Source organism: Bubalus bubalis, chromosome 7 (assembly GCF_019923935.1).
Source record: "Bubalus bubalis isolate 160015118507 breed Murrah chromosome 7, NDDB_SH_1, whole genome shotgun sequence".
Taxonomy (NCBI): Eukaryota; Metazoa; Chordata; class Mammalia; order Artiodactyla; family Bovidae; genus Bubalus; species Bubalus bubalis.
Window position 1 is genome coordinate 50273891 of NC_059163.1, and position 23177 is coordinate 50297067.

General features: G+C 36.5%; 1 protein-coding gene across 2 annotated transcripts in view; it reads right to left on the reverse strand.

Annotated features, from left to right (window-relative positions):
• The window catches only part of SLAIN2 (SLAIN motif family member 2), a 69990-nt gene that overhangs the window by 29949 nt on the left and 16864 nt on the right, over positions 1–23177 (reverse strand). For both annotated transcript variants that reach the window (XM_006057729.4, XM_025290075.3), the window contains exons 2-6: positions 13806–13954; positions 9013–9177; positions 5557–5718; positions 1294–1653; positions 785–922 (exon numbers count right to left, since the gene is read on the reverse strand). In XM_006057729.4, the coding sequence (XP_006057791.2) occupies positions 785–922; positions 1294–1653; positions 5557–5718; positions 9013–9177; positions 13806–13954 (974 nt within the window). The remainder of the gene's footprint in view (positions 1–784; positions 923–1293; positions 1654–5556; positions 5719–9012; positions 9178–13805; positions 13955–23177) is intronic.

The following is a 23177-nucleotide window of genomic DNA, read 5'->3' on the forward strand; positions in this document are numbered from 1 at the left end:
ACTGTGGGATAGAAGGCATGCATAACTGAGCATTTCTAAGATTGCAGAAATAACTCTGATAGTTGTTTAAACTGGGTTTAGTACATGCTCATATCTGCCTTAGTTAATAAGCAATACTTCTTGGAAAGTGTTCAATTCTTTTAAAATCACTCTGTAAAGTACAGAGTGCCCATTTACTCCCACATCACTTCTTGGCTCAGTCTGGCCACTTTATCTTAGGCGTTCCTTCTGTGTGATTCTCTAATCCTTGTTTATGTTGCATATGTTTCCTTAAATCAACAGTTTCAGTTTTTCTTTCCATCAAGTTACTTTTAAACCTTTTTTTAAAAAAATAAAATTCTACCTTTGGTAAAGTATTTATTAAGAATTTAGCAAGCCTTTATTTGTATACTTACAGGACGATTATTGCTTTTATTAATCCTCTAGTAAGAAAGTTCCTTGGGTTTTAAATGGTCTATTTCAGGACTATTTACCCCCCGCCCCCCCCCAGATTCTGTCACTTTTAATGTTCAGTATTGCAGAACAGAAGGTTTTTAAAGAATATATATATTTATAAATTAAACAGAACTTGCTTATTTCAAAATTCGAGACACTAGTTTCATACAGATTTAAGTATTGATACAACTGGATATTTAATAGGGACAAATTTTAAATTTAATATAGCTATGATTATCTTACAGAACTAATAAGCACTACATTTTACTATAGTATAGCTATTCAGCACAAAATTAAAGTCTGTAATTTTCATTTTTCTTTAAATAACTGATACAAAAAAGATACTTACTGGCTGAAGCCTGAGGTTGCATGCGAGGTATACCTCCATTTGGCACTTGAAAATTTGAGTCACTTCTGCTGCTTTTCACTGAGTCAACTTGTGTATTAGATGTTCGGGACAGGTTTGGAAGACTGCGTCTTAGTTTTTCTATGACAACAGAATTTTAATTAAAAAAAAAACAAGTCAAAACATTTTTTAGGATGGAGAAAATTAAAATATTAATATTAATATTCAAAAATAATTCTTTAAGTGTTCTGAAGACTTTAGAAGAGCTAACAGGAAAAAAACACATCTTATAAAAAATAACTCAATACAGTTTCTATAAATGGGTAGAACCTTTAAAAAAAGAACCATAAATTACTTAACTCAAAATCTAAACACTTCATGAGTATGGCAAAGCAAAACTAACCTAAGTAAAAAATTCTTGATGTACTTATCTAAAATACAAAACCTTGGTAAAAACCGTGTTACTACATACCAAAATATGAAGGACAATTTTTTTCCATTCTTATAGTTACCTTCATTTTTAACATTGGTTGTCTGTAAATCTGTTGGATGGCCTTGAAGTGAAAGGCGAGGTTGCTGTAAGCGGCTAATCATAGGCTGAGGGGACACTCTACTATATTCTATTCCCCGAGCAGGAGATCGAGAACGAGGTGAATTTCGGGGTGACTGCTTAGGTGATGGTCGAGGTGAATTGCGTGGTGATGGTGAAAACCTGTTAACAGCAGGGTATACTGCATGATGCATATTGTCATCTTCATCATCTAAACTTTGTGCATCAAGTTCCTGATCACTAAAAGTACCCCGTCTTGTAGAATTGCAAGATGAACCAGAACTGCGCCGAGACGCTGTGGCTGCATATTCTTGCCGGAGACCTGACAATAGTGAATGTGTTACTTCTTTAGTATTAGACATTTAAGCATTTTTAAGGTTTAAAAGCACAAGATTATCATTTAGAAACACAAATAGCATATAACATATAAAGGAAAACTCCCTTTCACTTGATTCATCTTGGACTTCCCCACACATAAATATGCATATAGTACATCTAAAAAGCTATTTTTTTAATTTTATTTTATTTTTAAACTTTACATAATTGTATTGGTTTTGCCAAATATCAAAATGAATCCGCCACAGGTATACATGTGTTCCCCATCCTGAACCCTCCTCCCTCCTCCCTCCCCATTCCATCCCTCTGGGTCGTCCCAGTGCTATTTTTAAATTACATGAAATTCATAAACTTTTACCCAATTTCAACATTTCTTCTTGAATCCAAAATCTATATTAAAAAGAAAACTATAAATTTAAAAATACTTCTATTTCAAAAGACAGAGTCCAAATTTGAGATTAACATTAAAGGAATATTGAAGGAAAACAATTACCTGTCCAACCAGTGTAAAAAATACATCAGTGAGTAAACAAACATCCTGGATACTAAACCTTTGGATTAATCTTACTCCAGAAGATGATGAAGGAAACTTCTAACCCACTCTTAGGAATTCAATACTTGGGTACAAATGTAATTTCAATTGTTTCATAAGCTAACAGACTTCAATAAAATAAGCTTATATTCTAAACCATCAAGAATTTGCAAAGGAGTCCTTTTTATCTTGTTATTTCCAGAAACACCCAAGCAACCTAAGGAGCCCTTCAAATAGTATAAAAACTTCTAGAATAAAAACAAATGTGACACATATTCAATGAGAAAAAAATTACAATTGAAAAAGAGTGTCGAATTCAGATAATATTTTGAGGAAATCCTGCTAACTATTGACAGTTTAGTCCAGAAGATCTGTGTGTTATTGAGTAGTATTCAAACTTTTTAAGTTATATAGTCATACACAGAAAGTGTTATCAACATGGTTCCCCCAAAGAAGTGAAAGAGAATCATATCAGGGTACCTATAACACTATGGTTTCCTAGGGCCCATCTAGCCCTTTGGTCAGGTTTGGAGACCATTGTAGTAACTGACAAATTACTTGGTGTCACCTAGCAAAAGACAACAGATCCATGAAAAGAGTATTGTTTTAGAAAATAAAATCCCAATCCTGATGCAAGTTCTCCACTAACAAGTGGGTCTTAGGGAGATCACAACCACTATGGGCATTGTGCTTTTCTCACCTAAAAAAGGAGAGCTAAACCAAGCAAAAGCCCACATCTGTTACTTTACAATTTTGTTAGCAAAAAACTGGAGAAACAATGTTGCAAAAAGGAAAATCATTCTTAAAAAGAAAATGATGGTGTTTTCAAAGAGGTATCACTCACATTTTCAGTATCTCTTTTTTTAATTCACCAAAAAAAGAAATATTTATCATGTGAATAGCTTAGAAAGGATTTTTAAAGAAAGGCTAAAATTTCTATTATGTGTTACCAACATACAATATGAAAACTATAGCAAATACGTGATTGAATTACTAACAAAATATTGCAGTCTAAAAAGTCAGGGTTCAAAGAAGAAACAAATAAGTTTAGTCTAAGTGACAGTTAGGCAGTATTCTTTATTCTTTTTTCACATCTGTGACAATAATCCCTCATTAGCTGACAATACCATACTTGGAGTGAGGAGTTATGTCTACAAAGTTACAGAAGAAAAGGGTAACATGTTATTGGTTTCTAGGGCTAAAGACAGATAAGCACCAAACCTTTCTATCTTTCTAAGGGAAGATGTGTAAAAATGGGATAAGAATTAGCAGAGTAAGAAACCAACATTTTGCAGTTTCTTAATGTTACAACTTGATAAAACTTACATAAAACAAAGGACAAACAAAATTTCTGAACCAAATTATAGCACTGCTCCATTACCTCAGCCAACTGTCAAGACTCTGAAACCTGTGCTTTAGGGAGCTTTTCATTGTAAAGCTTAAAGAGATCACTTTAGAGAGATTGCTTCCTTCAGTTAAACCCATACAATAAAATGTACAGGCAAGAATAATATTATCATCATCATCTTATATTCAGATGAGAGTGAAGTCACTGATGAACCCTTGAAATAGTAAAAAAAAATTTGTGCACATGTATATTTTGGGGACACTTCTACCAGATTCTCAAAGGTACCTGTTACCCAAAAAGTTGCAAGGACCACTGTGCAAAGAAATATCACATGCTTCATTTAATTTAATGTCACAATTTCAAGTTTCCCATAAAGGTCTCTCTCTCTTTTTAATCAGAATACACCATACATTCTAAGGAAGATGATATACTTGCCTCCAAGGAGAAAAAACTGATTTTATGGGTGTGAAAAAAATCTTAGCTATAATAGTTTGTAGTTCTTAGAGTACACACAAAGAGATGTAGAATATATCAGTGGTATTAAAATTTATTGGGAGTGGAGGTGGGTAAAAAGGAAAAGAAAAATCTAAACAGGCTCCTTAGGGGTTCCAAATAGGAAAAGGAGTACATCAAGGCTGTATATTGTCACCCTGTTTATTTAACTTATATGCAGAGTACATCATGAGAAACGCTGGACTGGAAGAAACACAAACTGGAATCAAGATTGCCGGGAGAAATATCAATAACGTCAGATATGCAGATGACACCACCCTTATGGCAGAAAGTGAAGAGGAACTAAAAAGCCTCTTGATGAAAGTGAAAGTGGAGAGTGAAAAAGTTGGCTTAAAGCTCAACATTCAGAAAACTAAGATCATGGCATCTGGTCCCATCACTTCATGGGAAATAGATGGGGAAACAGTGGAAACAGTGTCAGACTTTATTTTTCTGGGCTCCAAAATCACTACAGATAGTGACTGCACCCATGAAATTAAAAGACGCTTACTCCTTGGAAGGAAAGTTATGACCAACCTAGATAGCATATTCAAAAGCAGAGCCATTACTTTGCCAACAAAGGTCTGTCTAGTCAAGGCTATGGTTTTTCCTGTGGTCATGTATGGATGTGAGAGTTGGACTGTGAAGAAGGTTGAGCGCTGAAGAATTGATGCTTTTGAACTATGGTGTTGGAGAAGACTCTTGAGAGTCCCTTGGACTGCAAGGAGATCCAACCAATCCATTCTGAAGGAGATCAGCCCTGGGATTTCTTTGGAAGGAGCTGAAACTCCCAGTACTTTGGCCACCTGATGTGAAGAGTTGACTCATTGGAAAAGACTGTGATGCTGGGAGGGATTGGGGGCAGGAGGAGAAGGGGACGACAGAGGATGAGATGGCTGGATGGCATCACTGACTCAATGGACGTGAGTCTGAGTGAACTCTGGGAGTTGGTGATGGACAGGGAGGCCTGGCGTGCTGCGATTCATGGGGTCACAAAGAGTCGGACATGACTGAGCGACTGATCTGATATGAATAATGAAAGAACAGCTGAGAAATGCTAACCTACACTAAGGAAACAGAGCAACAGAGTATACTACACTAGTGAATTGGAGAAGAAAGTGGCAACCCACTCCAGTACTCTTGCCTGGAGAATCCCATGGACAGAGGAGCCTGGTGGGCTACAGTCCATGGGGTCGCAAAGAGTCGGACACAACTGAGTGACTTCACTCGCTCATACTAGTGAATTACAGTACAGAGTAACATGCAGGGTATGATTTCCAGTCACAGCAGAGCACAGCCTGCTTTTCTTCAGTACTCACACAGCAAACTGCTCAGCATACAACAGACTCTAAAAACAAGTCAATGAACAAACCAGTCCACATGCTGAAAAAGCCTCTGAAATTTCAACATTTCTATTCGTATTATACTACTATTCCACAACACTGTAAGACAGTTAATAAGGGCAACAAAATTATACCATAATGAAAGACCTAAACTTTATCCATTAAAATACTTACTTTCTTCCTGCATCCGAGCTAGAATCTGCACATCAGTTACATCATTTAGCTTATAATTGGATCCAATTGAATCTTCATCTAATTCTGAAGCACTTAATTCACTGTCTATAGAGGACTGAGGACTGAGTGGAGGATTTCTGTCTGATGAACTTTTCAAATTACCTTAAAAATAAAACGATTCAAACTTTGATGAACAAAAATTGAATAAACATCTGTTGCAATTAACTTGATATTGTATCTTTGGATTGATTCAGTTCACTGTTATTTTGTCTTTTCTGTTTATAAAATTCCCAGATGTTAAAATTAAAAACTGACCTGATTAAGAATAAAGACAGCTATAGAGACTCCTTCATATACAATGACAAATACAAAACTCATTTTCTTATAGCTATAATTTATCCATATTCTTATGAAAAATTAAGTTTTCAAAACAGTACTGGCAAAGTAGTTAATGTTCAAATAATACATGTTAGAGGATTTCAACTTTTACCAGGTAACCAATGAAACTGCTCTATAAATAGATGAATTATGTCGTGTTTTCTCCTCCCATTCAGTCATTAGCAAACACCATCATCTTTTCCCTTGAATAAAACCACCTACTTTTACTAAACAAGAAAACTATAATTTGAGGAAAATCAGGATTCCTTAGAGATTTAGAACCAAACCAAAGAAAGAACACTAAGCTCGTTTCTCCTACATTATGCCATGTTTACAAAATTCCTTTGCCAAACTAATAATGGGGATCCAAGGAGTTCTCTGATGCTTAGTAGTGAAGCACAAAGACAGGATGAAGGAAATGACTGGATTAAAAAACACATTTTATCACTATAAACCAAAGGAGGATAGAAGACAGCTCAAAGGAATAAAGGCTATACATATCCAAAAGAGTCTTATTAGGTTGGTGAAAAAGTAATTGCAGTTTTGGACTGTGAATTTTAAATCATTATAACTAGGCTCAAACACATCTTTATTAATCAAAATAGGAACAATTACAATCAACACAGTTTTGCCAAGAAGAAATACGTTTGTTTATCCCTGTAGCATAAAAATCCGTGCTTTGGGGTTTGATGAACTCTTAGAAAGCATTTTCTGCCTCCTGCTGGTTGTGGAAGCATTTCCCCTGCAAAAAGCTGTTGAGATGCTTGAAGAAGTGGTAGTCGGTTAGCGAGAGGTCAGGTGAATACAGTGGATGAGGTAAAACTTTGTAGCCCAGTTCATTCAATTTTTGAAGTGTTGCTTGTACAACATGTGGTTGGGTGTTGTCATGGAGAAGAACTGGACCCATTCTGTTGACCACTGGCTGCAGGTGCTGCAGTTTTCAGTGCATCTCATGGATTTGCTGAGCATACTTCTCAGGTGTAATGGTTTCGCCAGGATTCAAAAAGCTGTAGTGGATCAGACGAGCAGCAGACCACGAAACAGTGACCATGACCTTTTCTGGTGCCAGTCTGGCTTCGCGAAGAGCTATGAAAGTCCAAATACGAGCTGGTCGCTGCAGGCTGTCATATAAAATCTGCTTTTCGTCGCACATCACAGTCCGATCAAGAAATGGTTCATTGTTGTTACGCAGAATACGAGAAGACAACACTTCAAAAGGATGATTTTTTTGATTTGTGGTCAGCTCATGAGGCACCCACTTATCATGCTTTTTCACCTTTCAATTTGCTTTGAAGGTCAAATGATCATAGAATGGTCAACGTTGAGTTCTTTGGCAACTTCTCATGTAGTTGTACAGAGAAGGCAATGGCACCCCACTCCAGTACTCTTGCCTGGAAAATCCCATGGACAGAGGAACCTGGTAGGCTGCAGTCCATGGGGTCACTAAGAGTCGGACACGACTGAGTGACTTCACTTTCACTTTTCACTTTCATGCATTAGAGAAGGAAATGGCAACCCACTCCTGTGTTCTTGCCTGGAGAATCCCAGGGACGGCGGAGCGTGGTGGGCTGCCGTCTGTGGGGTTGCACAGAATCGGACACGACTGAAGAGACTTAGCAGCAGCAGCAGCAGCAGCATGTAGTTGTAAAGAGGATCAACTTTAGTGACCCTCTCAATTGGTCACTGTCAACTTACAATGGCTGGCCACTCCGTGCCTCATCTTCAAGGCTCTCATCTCCTTTGCAAAATTTCTTGAATCACCACTGCCCTTTATGTTCGTTACCAATTCCTGGGCCAAATGCGTTGCTGATGTTACAAGTTGTCTCTGCTGCCTTACAACCCCTTTTGAACTCGAATAAGAAAACTGCTTGAATTTGCTTTTTGTCAATCATCATTTCCATAGTCTAAAATAAATATAAAATACAGCAAGTAATAAGCAATTAGCCAAAAAAAAATAAAGTGAGAAATGTGCATTAAAATGATGTACAACATAACCACATTTATTAAGAATCTATTCCAATACCAAACAGCAAAGTTCAACAATGTAAAACTGCAATTACTTTTGCACCAACCTAATAACTTCTAAGGAAATGCTTTCATCTGATCAACTTCCAATGAAGAACTGAAAAATTCCAACACTGTTACTAATATTTCTAATACAGATGTATTTGAAATTCTTGTTTTCTGAATTTTTCACCATAAGAGTCAGCTCTAACATGAATGGCACATAAAAAGAGCAAGAAGAATACAAAACATGGTTAATATTTATTTTATCAAAAAGAGTATAGTGCACATAATAGGAAATGTACTACAAGGTCAGTCTCAAATAGTACCTGCATAAAAATTTTTAATATTTTTTGAAAATATTAATCAAATATGGTAGATCAAACTTTTTAGTACAACAGTCATGGGTGAAATAAGTAACAACTAACAACCTATGCAAAGAGCAAAGAGCGGGATCAGTAAGTGATGAAACTGGCAAGTACAGAGGTCAAAAGTTTGAGGTGATTAATACTTTTTAAGGGAGCTATAATAATTAATCATAACAACAGCAGTAATAAGAGTAACTGAATGGGTGAAATCTAGAGAACAGTAAGCTATACAATAACAGTCTCAGTCATAGAACCACGCAGAACATTCTTTCCTCAATTATAGCAATCTATCCCTTTCCTATACCTTTCATGGCTCTAAACACCTCCTTGGCACATTCATATACGGTCTAATACTATTATTAAAGTACAATATCAAAGCTCATTAAAACTCCTATTTAACTGTAGCTTTTACAACCCAAGCAAGCATTTGTTAGGAGAATCAAACTTATGACCCTATTTAATCAAGCCACATTAAAAAAATTTTACATATATGCTAAAGAAAACTGGATGTATCCTGGCTTATCTGTATCCCTGGTGCCCAGTACAGCACCACGTGGTGCTAAGTAGCTCCTTGACAATATCTTCTCTAATCAGTTGGAGGTTTCATAAATAAAAGAACTTGAGCTACTGATGAATAAATTATTTTCTGAGGCAGGGCAATAAGTTAAAAACTATTTCTTAATTACTTCAATTCATTTCTCCTTACCTGAATTTCCAGGAAGTATTAGCTGTTTGACAATAGGAGGTCGCACTGGGGTTGAGGATGGAGAATTGAAACCACTACTGTATGGGCTACTGGCATTTGGACTGTAAGGACTTGCATAACTGACGGAGTTGAAAGGATTATTATACAAATTCTGCCTCTTGAGAGCTGCATTAATGACAAGAGAAAAAATCATATTGAACAAAAGGCTAGCAACATTTCAAAAAATTTCCTGTTAGGCAATTCAGTAATTCATTATCTCAATTTAAATACAGAAACATTTCTACGTGGGGGGGGGGGGGGGGGGGGGGGCGTAATATCACATTAATAATCCCAACAAAATATCTCCACTATCTTAAATTTGGTTACGCAAATAAAAAGGGAGCCACACATCAAACAAAAATATTGTAAGATGTTACAGAAAAACCCATACAAACTTTTTGGCTAACCCAATAATACCACAGGAAGAATATCTCCTCAATAAATTATTAACTACTAAATTAAGTTACTTCTGTCTTGTTGGGAAGTTTATTCCCACTGTTGAATAGCCTTCAAAAATAAAATGAATATAAAGCAATTTGTGTTTTCTCATTTTTTGAATACATATTGCTAATAACAAAAAACTATGAAATAATGAGTTTTAAACATAGCCTTTCCTAAGTTTGGATTTTAGAAGAAATAAAACAATATTGACTATTTAGTGAAAGTGAAGTCACTCAGTTGTGTCTGACTCTTTGCGACCCCAGGGACTGTAGCCTACCAGGCTCCTCTGTCCTTGGGATTTTCCAGGCAAGAATATTGGAGTGGGTTGCCATTTCCTTCTCGAGGAGATCTTCCCAACCCAAAGACTGAACGCAGGCCTCCCACATTGTAGGCAGACGCTTTAGCTTTACCATCTGAGCCACCAGGGAAGTCCATTGACTATTTACCCCATATTAAAGTCAAACATGCAAGAATTCTTTTTTAAAAAGAAAAAAAGTTCCCACCACTCCCATTTTCTCAGCCAAGGAGAATACTTCTGCTAGAAAAAGGTAAAACATCTGTGCTATGTGTATAAAATTATAAAAGTAGTATGAAAGATCTCAAGTGAAATTATATGTAAGAAAAATTAATACTTAAAATATTTTGGGGGGCACTTTCCTTTATGGTCCAGTGGTAAGAAGCCACCTCGCAATGCAGGGTACACAGGTTTGATCCCTGGTCTGGGAAGATTTCACATGCTGCAGAGCAACTAAGCCCACACGCCGGAACTACTGAGCCCACACACCACAACTGGAGAATCTGTGTGCCGCAACGAAAGATCCCACATGATTCAAGAAGGATCCTGTGTGCTGCAACTGAGACCCAACGCAGCCAGCCAAATAAATACATATATAAAAGTATTTTTTCTTTCCTCCACTCTATTCTAAAATCTACCATTTACTCATGTTTATGACCATTACCGAAGTATGATGTAGAATACATACACAGATGTGACATTGTACTTTTTCTCAATAGGCCTATCGCCAAGTAGTGCAGGGAGAAAAAACAATGATTTCAAGGCAAAATGAAATGAGTAGTATCAAAAAAGTGCAAAGAGGCTAATGGAAATGAGGAGATAGGAGTAATTCATTACAACCGACAGAAAATAGGTAAGGCTTTTTGGAAGAAGAGGCAGTGGAGCAATCTTAAATAGATGAGTAGTAATTTGATAGGGCACTAGAACTGAGCAAAGTGTATGGTTTCATCTGTTGTTTATAACAAACTAAAGCTGTGTCGTGAAAATGCATACTGTGTTTAGGGAGTAACAGTGAGTAATCTAGAAAGGTAAAGTACATGGTAAGGAACAAAACAAGAAAAACCAGCTGGGGCCAGGTCACAGGAGGCCTGGAACGCCATGCTTAGGAGTTTGAAATGTGTCCAGTAGCAATGACAACACCATTAGGGACTTCTGAGCAAGAGTACTGTGGTCTAATCAGCACAGGAAAAATAAATGGTAGAAATCCTAATGTTAAATAGATTAGACTGAACTAGTTAATAAACATGACCAAAAAAGGGAACAAAGGGATAAATATTAAAAACTAGAAAGGATTACTAAAGGGCAAAAAAAAATAAGATGGTTCTGAAGTTTCTGGTTTGCTTATAGGCAGAGCACTGGTTTTGAGAGAAGGCAAACATGCTTTCTGTTAAGTTGGATAGTACAGTAAGCTGGTCAGTAGTATAGTTTTACACATATTCACCATGAGACAAGACATCATTAAACATATTGAGTATGTAGTACATAGCTTGATCTCAATATATCAACCTGAGCAGAAATAGGGGTGTTCGTTCCTTCCTCTTTACTCTGATTTCCTTTGAAGCATATTCTCTATTTGGTTATTTATTTAATTATCAGCACTGCAAGTTCTCAACTCAAATTTTAACTTTCTTTTTCTTGAAAAATTTTAATCATACTCACAACATTAGTTAGTATCTATATTACCCAAATCCCCTTTACTTATATCTCTAAGCCTAAGTTTTCATGGGCTTCAGTCTCATATACGCTGCCCACTTAATGTCTCCCCTGAAGATATGGCAAATGCACCCCCAAAGCAACTCATTCTTTTCTCATTTGCATTCTCAAAACCAATTCATGTCCAAATCCAAACTCATTCTTTCTGAGCTAAAACAAATTTTATGTCTGCAGTCCTTATCTCAGAACGGTAAAAACATTCACCCTATCACACTAGCTGGAAACACAGAAATCAATGCCAATACTTTCTTCTCCCCCAGTTCCTCATATTTGGCTTATTCCTTTTTCCTTTCACACCTTTTCATCTAGACTATGACCCTTTCCCCCAGCGCACACTGCTCAGCTATCATCATCAACCCTACTCAAAACCATCCTATGTTCACTTTTGGCCTTCTCCGCTCTAATATAGTCTGGGATGACAAAATGTTCTGGAGAAAGAGGCGACGGTAATGTGAATGTACTTAATGCCACTGAACTGTACACTTAAAAATAGTTAAAGTGCGGAATTTTATGTTAAATAAGTCTTACAACCAAAAAAAAGAAGAAGATGGGCAGAGAACAGAGAAGGGAGAACCTTAAAGACTGAAAAGAAAACTGTAGGGAGTGTTTAAGACAGGGTAAAAAAGATAATGCATTATCATTAAAAAATAAATAAATAAACAAGAAAAGAATGTCTTAGGAACACATGGTAGTTCACTGAAGAGAAGCCAAGTGTGAAGGAGCAGAAACTGTTGTGCTGGAATATAATAGCTAAATTTCGAGGAAGATGTGCCTTATCAGAAAATACATTTAAAAAAGTATCTTCCCTCCAACCTGGGAAAAGAGAGGTTTAGGACTATAAGCCTCAAACTTTAAACAGCCAAATTACTTTTCCTTTAAATATATACAGTTATAGCTACTGCTCTGTGCACACAGCTATAAGATCTAAGCATTGTTGAGCAGATCCAGTACTTGATTACACCTAGTTTCGGTTCAAGAGTAACAGCTTCTCTTACAGGCTCCTACTATCTTTAATAACTTTGTCATAATAAAGCAAAACGCTACTCACTCCAATTGCTACTTCTGAAGTGTGACAGCTTTGGTTTTCTCCACTATGTCTATCCCATACATTATTTTCTTAAAATAACCACTGCTCCTTACAGGCAAACTACACTTTATGCCAGTTTAACTGTGTACATTCCCCATGCCTCCCCTGACCACTGGCAGCTTAAACTCTGAAAAAAAGAGCATGTACTTCAACAAAAAAGCCAAAAAAAGTAATCTTAAGGACATAGCTGCCAAGTAAACACAAAGTAAAAAACAAAAACCTATTCCAAATTAGTAATCATGCATCAATCTTTTACTACATGAGTTTTCTGGGAAACTATTACTTTTTTTGGTCTTCTGTTTTTGTTTTTTTCGTCATGCCATGCGAATTGCGGGATCTCAGTTTCCTGAACAGGAACTGAACCCAGGCACCAGCAGCGAAAGCACTGAGTATTGACCACTGGACAGCCAGGGAATTCCTGGAAACCGATATTCTTAAGACAATGACAGTAATTCCAAGAAAGAGTCAATAATATTTTTCCTATATTTCCAACACACCAGTATGCTACATTAAATGCCATAAATAGTGACACATATATTTGATTAGCTTTGTGAATGCTATTAAACAACAGGGCATAAAAGCAATTTAAACCTATAATGCCAAATTAAAAAACAAAGCAAACAAAAAGATGATAGGCATGAATACATTTACTAATCACTACCATGAACCAGAAAAACATGCAAGGCTCTTTCATAAAGATTATCATTTAACCCTTAAATAACACTTGTAAGATTTCATCATCCTTATAAGAAAACTGAGCTCAACAGAGTTAAGTAATTCACAGGGTCACAAGCAACTAAGTGACAGAGTGAGAAGGAGGTCTCTAAGGTTCTCCATCTGATTCCTTCTATCACATCAGAATTTCCCTGAGGCGGGTGAGATGATTTCAGATGATACCAGACAAAACATTTTTTAAAATTACCACTTGTTTTAGCTTACATTGGAAAAAAAGCTTGTCATAAAATCCATTATTTCACAGATATTTTTTAGCATGAAGCTAAATAAACAGTGATTAAAAAAAAAAAAAGAACTTATTAAGTAAATAACAGAACAGGGTTATGTGCATATGGCAAAACCTCACAACAGCATGCACGATGTGATCTGAAGAACACCACCAAACAAGGACCTGCCTTCCTAAAAATATACCATTCAACATTTATCTGTTTTTTGATTAAAGAAAGCAAAGGGGTGAATTTACAAGAAAAATTACAGACATACCTGACATAGTTTGATCAAGTTTGTGGATAAGAGACTTTTTAGCACATTCAACATCAGGACTTGGGTAATCCAAAACTTGCCTGCACCAAACTAAAGGACTAACCGATTTCTGCATTGGTGTAAGTTTTTTCTTTGGTGATGAATATAGCCTAGGAGAAAACAAAAAATAAAAAAGACTAATGTTAGTTAATAAACACAAGGTTATAAAATAAGGGATCTTTTGAACAGATTTAAATTGGGGGATGAGAAGTAAAAACTGATGGAGTATTTTTAAATCACCCACATCTACTTTCTACACAGGAAGAAAATATTATAACCATCAATACAAATCCAAATCTCAACTATTAAGTGAACTCAAAGGAGGCCAACTGCCCTGTCCTCAAGTGTGTCTTATTTTTCTTTTACTCTCATTCAAAAACTATGAGGAAACATGTTTTTACAATAGTTTATTCTGTTTTCAGTAGTTCTTAACTCCCTAACATAACCGTATCATTAGGTCTTGTCTGGAAGGCAGATAAATACCTTGCTTTCCAATTCCCAGTTCCCTTCCTACCATAAACCACACGAAAATTTATCATTAGCAATTCATTCCTTTTACTTAAGCAGTAGCCCCTCTGTAGCCCTCTTTTCAAATGATGGTATGTTAGAAAAAAGCAATAATTTAAAAAATCCTTAATAACAATATGATCCAATTTACTAAATTACTTCAGTTTCAGTAAAGCAGAAATAAGACATAAATTTTATAAGTTCCTGGAGAAGGTATATAAAAACAAAAAGGTGAGAAGACAGGAGACAGGTGTACTTTACTTTCCTAAGTAAGTAAGTGTTAGTCGCTCAGTCGTGCCCAACTCTTTGGGACCCCATGGACTACGGCCCATCAGGCTCCTCTGTCCATGAGATTTTCCAGACAAGGATACTGGAGTGGATTGCCATTTCCTTTTCCAGGGGATCTTCCCGACCCAGGGATTGAACCCAGGTCTCCTGCACTGCAGGCAGATTCTTTACCGACTGAGCTACAAGGGAAGCCTACTTGATTTGTTTTTCCTTGAATGAGTTCAGATGGTATCAACTGATGTTCATTTCAAATGTGACTCTACAGGAAAAATGTGAAGTTAACTGGACTCTAACCAGAGTGGTTTCCAAATTAAGACACTTTAGGTGAAATCTATGATGTAAACAAAATTATTGTATTTTCAATGGATGGAATGTAAAATCAGCTCCTTTCTTGGGTCCTATTGACACATGGAGGATGGGGAGAGGGAGACAAAGGGCCCCATTTCCCACTGCTTCCTTGTCTTGTTGATGCTGGATAGAGGTGAAAGTTCAGCTCTCTCACTGGGCCTCTCTGACTTAATTTTAACAGAAACAGGGTAATGAAGTAATACTTTTCAAGTTTTATTGACAAGTGAAAACTTGATAATCTCACCTACTGTAAATTATATTAGCCATCAATAAATTGGCTGTGTCCATCAGAACGCCGTCCCTCTTGATTAAACTATGTATCATTATGTAAGAAATTCAAAAGCATCAGAGTAAAAAAAAATGTTTTCAGTAGGCAAACAGTTATTTTAAAGAAGTCTATGTGTTTGTAAGAGATGAGCAAAGGAGATAATACATACAATTACCGCAAGCACTTTTGTTTGGGATTTTCTTTAAAATTTAGGGTTAGGGAAACACTTGGTTTTGCTAAAGAGGCATTCAGTTACATGCTACATACAATACAGCTTATGTGTCCTCTGGCAGGTTTAAAAGTACTGTGAAATGTCAACCAAAGGTTCCCTGACTGAAAAATAATTTGGTGCCAATATCATATGGGCCAAAGTGTTTTATTTTTAGGGATCATTTTAGTGATGGGACACTGAAATAAGAGAACAGAGTGGCAGAAGATAGTTTGCACACATATGGTTATTGAATCAGTTTCCCTCTTTTCATCACTTGAGGAATAGACAGTTTGCTACATTACCTTTTATCTGTTAACAGAAGGCAAGAGCATTCTTTATTGCCAATAAGGGGATTAAATATAGGATCTGTAGGGAGAGAAGTAGTTTATACATGTAGGATCAGCAGGACTTGGTGACAGATTAATGATGAGGGTAGGAAATAAAAAAGATGGAGGAATCCAAAATAGTTCTACAGTTTTTAGCTTTTTGTGACTGAAAGTATTACAGTGCCACTAACAAAAACAGGAAAGCTACCATTCGTGTGGCATAGGGGAGATCATGATGTTTTAATAGATTCTGAATTATTGATGCTTTATTCATTTAGTTTATAGTAGTTTCTGTATTTTTAAGATGCTAAAAGTACCTTACAACTTTCAAAAAAAGTACAACTTTTTCAAGATATAATTTACATACCATAAAATCAACCTGTGTAATCTCTGTACCATAAAATCTATTGTATAATTTGATAAATTTAGTATTTAGTTATTCCAACCACCATCACCATGTAACTTTAGAATTAATTTATATTACCCTAAAAAGAAACCCCTTTTCTATTTCTACCTCAAGCCCTAGGCATTAACTAATGTGCTTTCAGCTCCATGTCCTTTTCTAGACATTTCATATAAATGAAATCATTCAATGTTTTGTGTGTATGGCTTCCTTCATGTGAATTACCAAAGTCTGAAAGAAAGAGTGAGCACTGCTACCAATACTAAGAGAATTGTAAGGAATATCACGAGCAACTTTATGGCAACAAAGGAGGTATGAGAGATAAATTTCTAGAAAGATACAAGTTATCAACTGGGACCCAAGAAAAAATTGAGACTCTGAAGAGATTATAAAAAGAAATTGAATTAGTAATGAGGAATCTCCCTCCAAAGAAAAGTCCAGGCCCGATGCCTTCACTTAATAATTTTATCAATACTAAGGAAAAATAATGCCAATCCTATACAAAATCTTTCAGAAAACAGATCTAACAGTGAAAGACTGAATGCTTCTCTGAAGACTAGGAACACAGTTAAGGATGTACGGTATTATCATCTCTATCCAGTGTGGTACTGGAGTATCTAGCCAGTGCAATATGGCAAGAAAAAGAAATTCAAGGCATCCATATAGCAAAGAAAAAGTAAAACTGTCTTTATTCACAGACAATGTGATCCTGTACATAAAAAATCCTTTGTAGAATCTACTGAAAGCAAACAAAATCAACTAGATTTAGCAATAGGATATAAAATCAACAGCTCTCCCTCCACAAAAAAATTGTACTTCTATGTATCAATGAAGAATTCAAACATGAAATAAACAATTCCATTCACAATAGCATCAAAGAATACTTAGGAATAAATTTAACAAATGAACTGCGAGAGTTGTACACTGAAAACAATAAAACATTGCTGAGAGAAATTAAAGAAGCCTTAAATAAATGGGAGAGATGCCCATGTTCACAGATCTGAAGACTCAACATTAACATGTCAATTCTTCCAAATTGATCAACAGAATTAATACAATCCCTAAAATATATCATCAGACATTTTTATAGAAATGGACAGCCTGATTCTAAAAGTTACATGAAAATGTAAAGATACAGAATGGCCAAAAGGATTCTGAAAAAGAAAAGTCCTTTTTTTAATTTCAAAATCTCTGATCTTGCTCCCTTCCAATTCATTCCATATACTGCAGGTGAACTGTTTTCTAAAATATGAATCTGACTATTAATATTACTCTACTAAAACGTCTATGCCAGTTTTTTAATATGTATTTATAGGCTGCACTGGGTCTTTTTTGCTGTGCATGCACATTCTCTAGCTGCAGTGAGTGGGAGTTTCTCTTTGTTGTGGTGCAAGGACTTCTCTTTGAGGTGGTTTCTCTTACTTTGGAGCACGGGTTCTAGGAGCATGGACTTCAATAGTTGTGGCTCATGGGCTCAGTTGCTCTGCAGCATGTGGGATCCTCCTGGACCAGGTATCAAACCCGTGTCCCCTGCACTGGCAGGCGGATTCCTAACCACTTGACCACCAGGGAAGTCATTATGCCAGTTTCCTTTTGCCTTACAGTCTTTTCCAAAACACAGTTCCCATGACCCTTGAGACACAGCAATGATCTAACCATTGTAGTACCTTTTTTTTTTTTTTTAAGCTACATTTCTCACCCTCCTCCATCATTCCAATCTAAATAACAGCCATATGGTACTAATTTCTAGTCTTGAAAGCCCAATACTTTTGCTTCTAGGTCATCTGTATATGCTGTTTCCCTTGCTCAATTCCACTTTGGGCTTGCCTTACCTTCTCCTTGTCAAACTTCAGCCAGCCCATTACTATTTTCTACTGAATCTCATCTTAAATATCACTTCTTCAAGGGAACCTTCCTTAAGTATCTTTCATAAGACTATATTAGGTGCCCCTCTATGTACTATATAGTGAAGAAAGGTGTTTTAACAAAGCATCTTTGGATCTACTTAGACATGGCTCACCAAAAAGAAAATTCCACCTCTAACCTTCTCTGAATTAAAAGAAACTTACTTTATTCATTTTTGTCCTGTCTGAAGTTTCTGAGTTGGTATTTATAAGTTGAAGAGAGACCTGTAAAAAACTGTTAGCAGCAATAAAAACATTAAACATGGATAAACCTCAGAAATACTAAACTAAGTTAAAGAAGTCAGCCACAAAAGACCACATACCACATGATACCATTCATATGGAATGTCTAGAATAGGCAAATCTATGAGACGGAAAGTAGATTAGAGGTTGCCTAGGGATAGGAGAAAGGCTGGGGAAAGAGAAATGGGTAGTGACTGCTAATGGGGATAAGAATTCTTTTGGGAATACTGAAAATATTCTAAACCAAGATTATGGCCATGGTTGTACTATTCTGTAAACATGCTGGAAATAACTCAATACTACAAACAGGTGCTGCTGCTGCTGCTGCTAAGTCGCTTCAGTCGTGTCCGACTCTGTGCGACCCCAGAGACAGCAGCCCACCAGGCTTCCCCGTCCCTGGGATTCTCCAGGCAAGAACACTGGAGTGGGTTGCCATTTCCTTCTCCAATGCATGAAAGTGAAAAGTGAAAGTGAAGTTGCTCAGTCGTGTCCGACTCCTAGCAACCCCATGGACTGCAGCCTACCAGGCTCCTCTGTCCATGGAATTTGCCAGGCAAGAGTACTGGAGTGGGGTGCCATTCCAAATTCTATCTCAGTAAAGGTATTAAAAAATCTGTTAGAAATAACTGGCCTTTCAAGATATTGCATTTTCCCTTAGAGTAATCAATACAAAGGAATTAAACACCATTAAATGTAATTTATGTATATTGCTATAAGAGAACTAATAAAGATGTAAGAATATGAATACTAACAATATGAATATTAAGAAACTGATCATTACAAATCATATTTTGACCCATACATCACACATGCCTGTATAATATGACTTGTGATTATTAAAAAAAACTAAGAATATAACTATTTTAGAAAAGTAAGAATTTTAGTAATATATTTAGAAATATATATTGTGGACAGTATACAAAAAATATCTTCATGACCCAGATAACCATGATGCTGTGATCATTCACCTAGAGCCAGACACCCTGGAATGCAAAGTCAAGTGGCTTGGAAGCATCATTACGAACAAAAAGAGTGGAGGTGATGGAATTACAGCTGAGCTATTTCAAATCCTAAAAGATGATGCTATGAAAGTGCTGCACTCAATATGCCAACAAATCTGGAAAACTCAGCAGTGGCCACATGACTGGAAAAGGTCAGTTTTCATTCCAATCCCAAAGAAAGGCAATACCAAAGAATGCTCAAACTACCACACAGTTACACTCATCTCACAAGCTAGCAAAGTAATGCTCAAAATTCTCTAAGCCAGGTTTCAGCAGTACGTGAACCATGAACTTCCAGATGTTCCAGATGGATTTAGAAAAGGCAGAGGAACCAGAGATCAAATTACCAACATCCACTGGATCATCAAAAAAAGCAAGAGTTCCAGAAAAACAGCTACTTCTGCTTTACTGACTATGCCAAAGCCTTTGACTGTGTGGATCACAACAAACTGTGGAAAATTCTTCAAGATATGGGAATACTAGACCTCCTTACCTGCCTCCTGAGAAATCTGTATGCAGGTCAAGAAGCAACAGCTAGAACTGGACATGGAACAACAGACTGGTTCCAAATAGGAAAAGGAGTATGTCAAGGCTGTATATTGTTACTCTGCTTATTTAACTTATATGCATCATGAGAAATGCTGGGCAGGATAAAGCACAAGCTGGAATCAAGACTGCCAGGAGAAATATCAATAACCTCAGATATGCAGATGATACCACCCTTATGGCAGAAAGCAAAGAGAAACCTCTTGATGAAAGTGAAAGAGGAGAGTGAAAAAACTGGCTTAAAACTTAAAAAGCTGGCTTAAATTTAAAACTTAAGTTTTTTTTTCAAAAACTTAAAAAAAAATGTTTTTCAACAGTCAGAAAACTAAGATCATGGCATTCGGTCCCATCACTTCATAGCAAATAGATGGGGAAACAATGGAAATAGTGAGAGACTATTTACTTTGGGGGGCTCCAAAATCACTGCAGATGGTAACTGCAGCCATGAAATTAAAAGTCATTGGAAGGACTGATGCTGAAGCTCCAACACTTTGGCCACCTGATGCTAAGAGCCGACTCACTGGAAAGACCCTGATGCTGGGAAACAGTGAAGGCAGGAGGAGAAGGGGATGACAGAGGATGAGATGGTTGGATGGCTTCGCTGAATCATTGGACATGAGTTTGAGCCAACTCTGGGAGATGGTGAAGGACAGGGAAGCCTGTTGTGCTGCTACAGCCCATGGAGTCTCAAACAGTCAAACATGACTTAACGACTGAACAACAAAGAAGTGATAATAATCTCCCCTCTACCAATTCTGTCCTCTGAAGTTATTAATATTTATAGTTTGCAGTAGGTTTATCCTGACTTTTCTATACATACACATAGCAGACACATAATTAAAAGATGAGGGGGGAGACTGGAGATACTTTGCTGAATTTAAGATAACCACAATAATCACTTTTCATGTTGCAGTCAGCTGAAAGTAGGCTAACAAAGTTAAGATTTAACTTAAAGTAAAAATAAAAGCTATATTAAAATTATTATTGAAAAACTTCTGCAGATTGGTATGAAAACTTTTACAAGCTAAGGAAAATCAGATTTGAATACCTCAAAATCATCCTCTCTATTTACTGAGTAAGGCATACTCAAAGCAAAAGACTGGAGCCTCTGTCTTCACAAAGCTCAATATATATTCCCTGCAATAGTAATGACATTTCCAGACTGTTAAGTATTTGATCCTGAATAAAGTGTTAGTTGCTCAGTCGTGTCCAGCTCTTTTCGACCCCATGGACTGTAGCCCGCCAGGCTACTGTGTCCATGGAATTTCCCAGGCAAGAAATACTGGAGCAGGCTACCATTTCCTATTCCAGGAGGCCATCCTGACCCAGGGATCGAACCTGCATCTCTTGTGTCTCCTGCATTGGAAGGTATATTCTTTACCACTGTGCCATGTGGGAAGCCCAAGATTTTTTGTCCTACCACATCTAAATATAATTTAATAAAATATTAGGATTGTGTTGCTGTTGTTTAGTTGCTTAGTCATGTCTGACTCTTTTGCAACCACATGGACTGTAGCCTGCTAGGCTCCTCTGTCCAAGGGATTTCCCAGGCAAGAATACTGAAGTGGGTTGCCATTTTCTTCTTCAGGGGATCTTCCCAACCCAGGGACTGAATTCACATATCCTGCAATGGCAGGTGAATTCTTTACCACCAAGCCACCCCGAAAGCACAGCTCTTATGAGACAGGTACTATTATAATCCCTGTTTTATAAATGAGGTCACTGAAGCATAGTGAGATAAATGACTTGCCCAAGGTGACATAGCTGTTAAGTGGCAAAATCATGATTGCTTGAGAACAATTGCTCTTAACTATCATATTTTTCCAACTAATACCATTACTTTAAAAAATGCAAAAGATACTTGTGAAGATGTCAATATAATAATCATCCTAATGGCCTTCTGCTGTTCCCTGCTTTCTTCTAAGCCCTATGAACCACAAAATATAAAGCTGTAATTGATCCTACTATTACAAGGAAAAAAATCACAATGCAACTGAAGAAAGTATCTTTAGTTTATTTGTAATTATGCAATTGAAGAAAAGTATCTTCAGTTTATATGAATGAAAGTCTTTTTGAAATTTTAGTAAATAACACTGGTAATTATTTGCAAGGCAAATTCATTAATAAAGTCTTAGAACAGTTTACAAGCCCCCAAATGACATCAGCTGCAGGGTAGAATACAGATATAAATTGCTAGTATGTCAGCAAAACACAACATGCTGAATCAAAAAATGGCAGAGCAAGTAGAAGAGACTGAAGAAAAGTTTTAAAGTAGTAAATCTCAAACTTCTGGACAGTGACATGCTATGCTTCCATTTTCATTTCATGAGTCTCTTGATTCTCATTTTGGTATGGTGTGGGTTTTTTAATTTTAAGAAAATAAAAACAATTTTGATATTCCTTGGGATGCCACAAAACTGAGTCTGGAAATTACTTCTTTAAAAAGGCAAACATCTAGTGTTGAGGCATAATCATGTACTGCTGGAAAACAATAGTAACAATGAGATCAACTGGGAGTGTAGCAATCAGAAAATGAGTTGTTTTTTGAGAAAAGACATCAGGAAGACTGAAGTCTCAAACTATATGAGATGCTGCAAATTATAGCAAAACCATGTATCACATCTATATATTTCATGAAATGTGTGTGTGGTTCATATTGATTCTCTTAAGAGTATTTTGCTTGTCAACAGCGCTGTTTAAGAAACCATGGTTCTTACAGCTAAAAAGTTAACTTTTAGCAACCGATATGTTCTTCAAGTCCTAAATAATAATAATGTATGTGTGTGTGTGTCTGTTGCTCAGTCATGTCCAACTCTTTGCAATGCCATGGACTGTAGCCCACCAGGCTCCTCTGTCCATGGGATTCTCCAGGCAAGAATACTGGAGTGGGTTGCCATTCCCTTCTCCAGGGGATCTTCCCAACCCAGGGATTGAACCCATGTCTCCTGAATTGCAGGCAGATTCTTTACCATCTAAGCCACCAGGTAAGCCCAATAATAATGTATACTGACTTTTAATGGTTTGTCAACCAAGCTTAGGTTTTTAAAATTAATATATATTTTTCTTAGTGTTGAAAAGGTTTCTGCAAAAATATCTGAGAAAAGATGTGAAAGCAGCAAGTTAGAATTTACTAAACACTGGTAACAAAGATTTATCAACACAATAAACACCAAACTGTCTTCTCAGAGAATCTCCTATTTGCAGTATTCCTACAGGTTCTGAAATTAGATTTTTGAATTATTGTAAAATTAGAATATTTTGTCCACTTTGTGAAAACACGAATCAAAT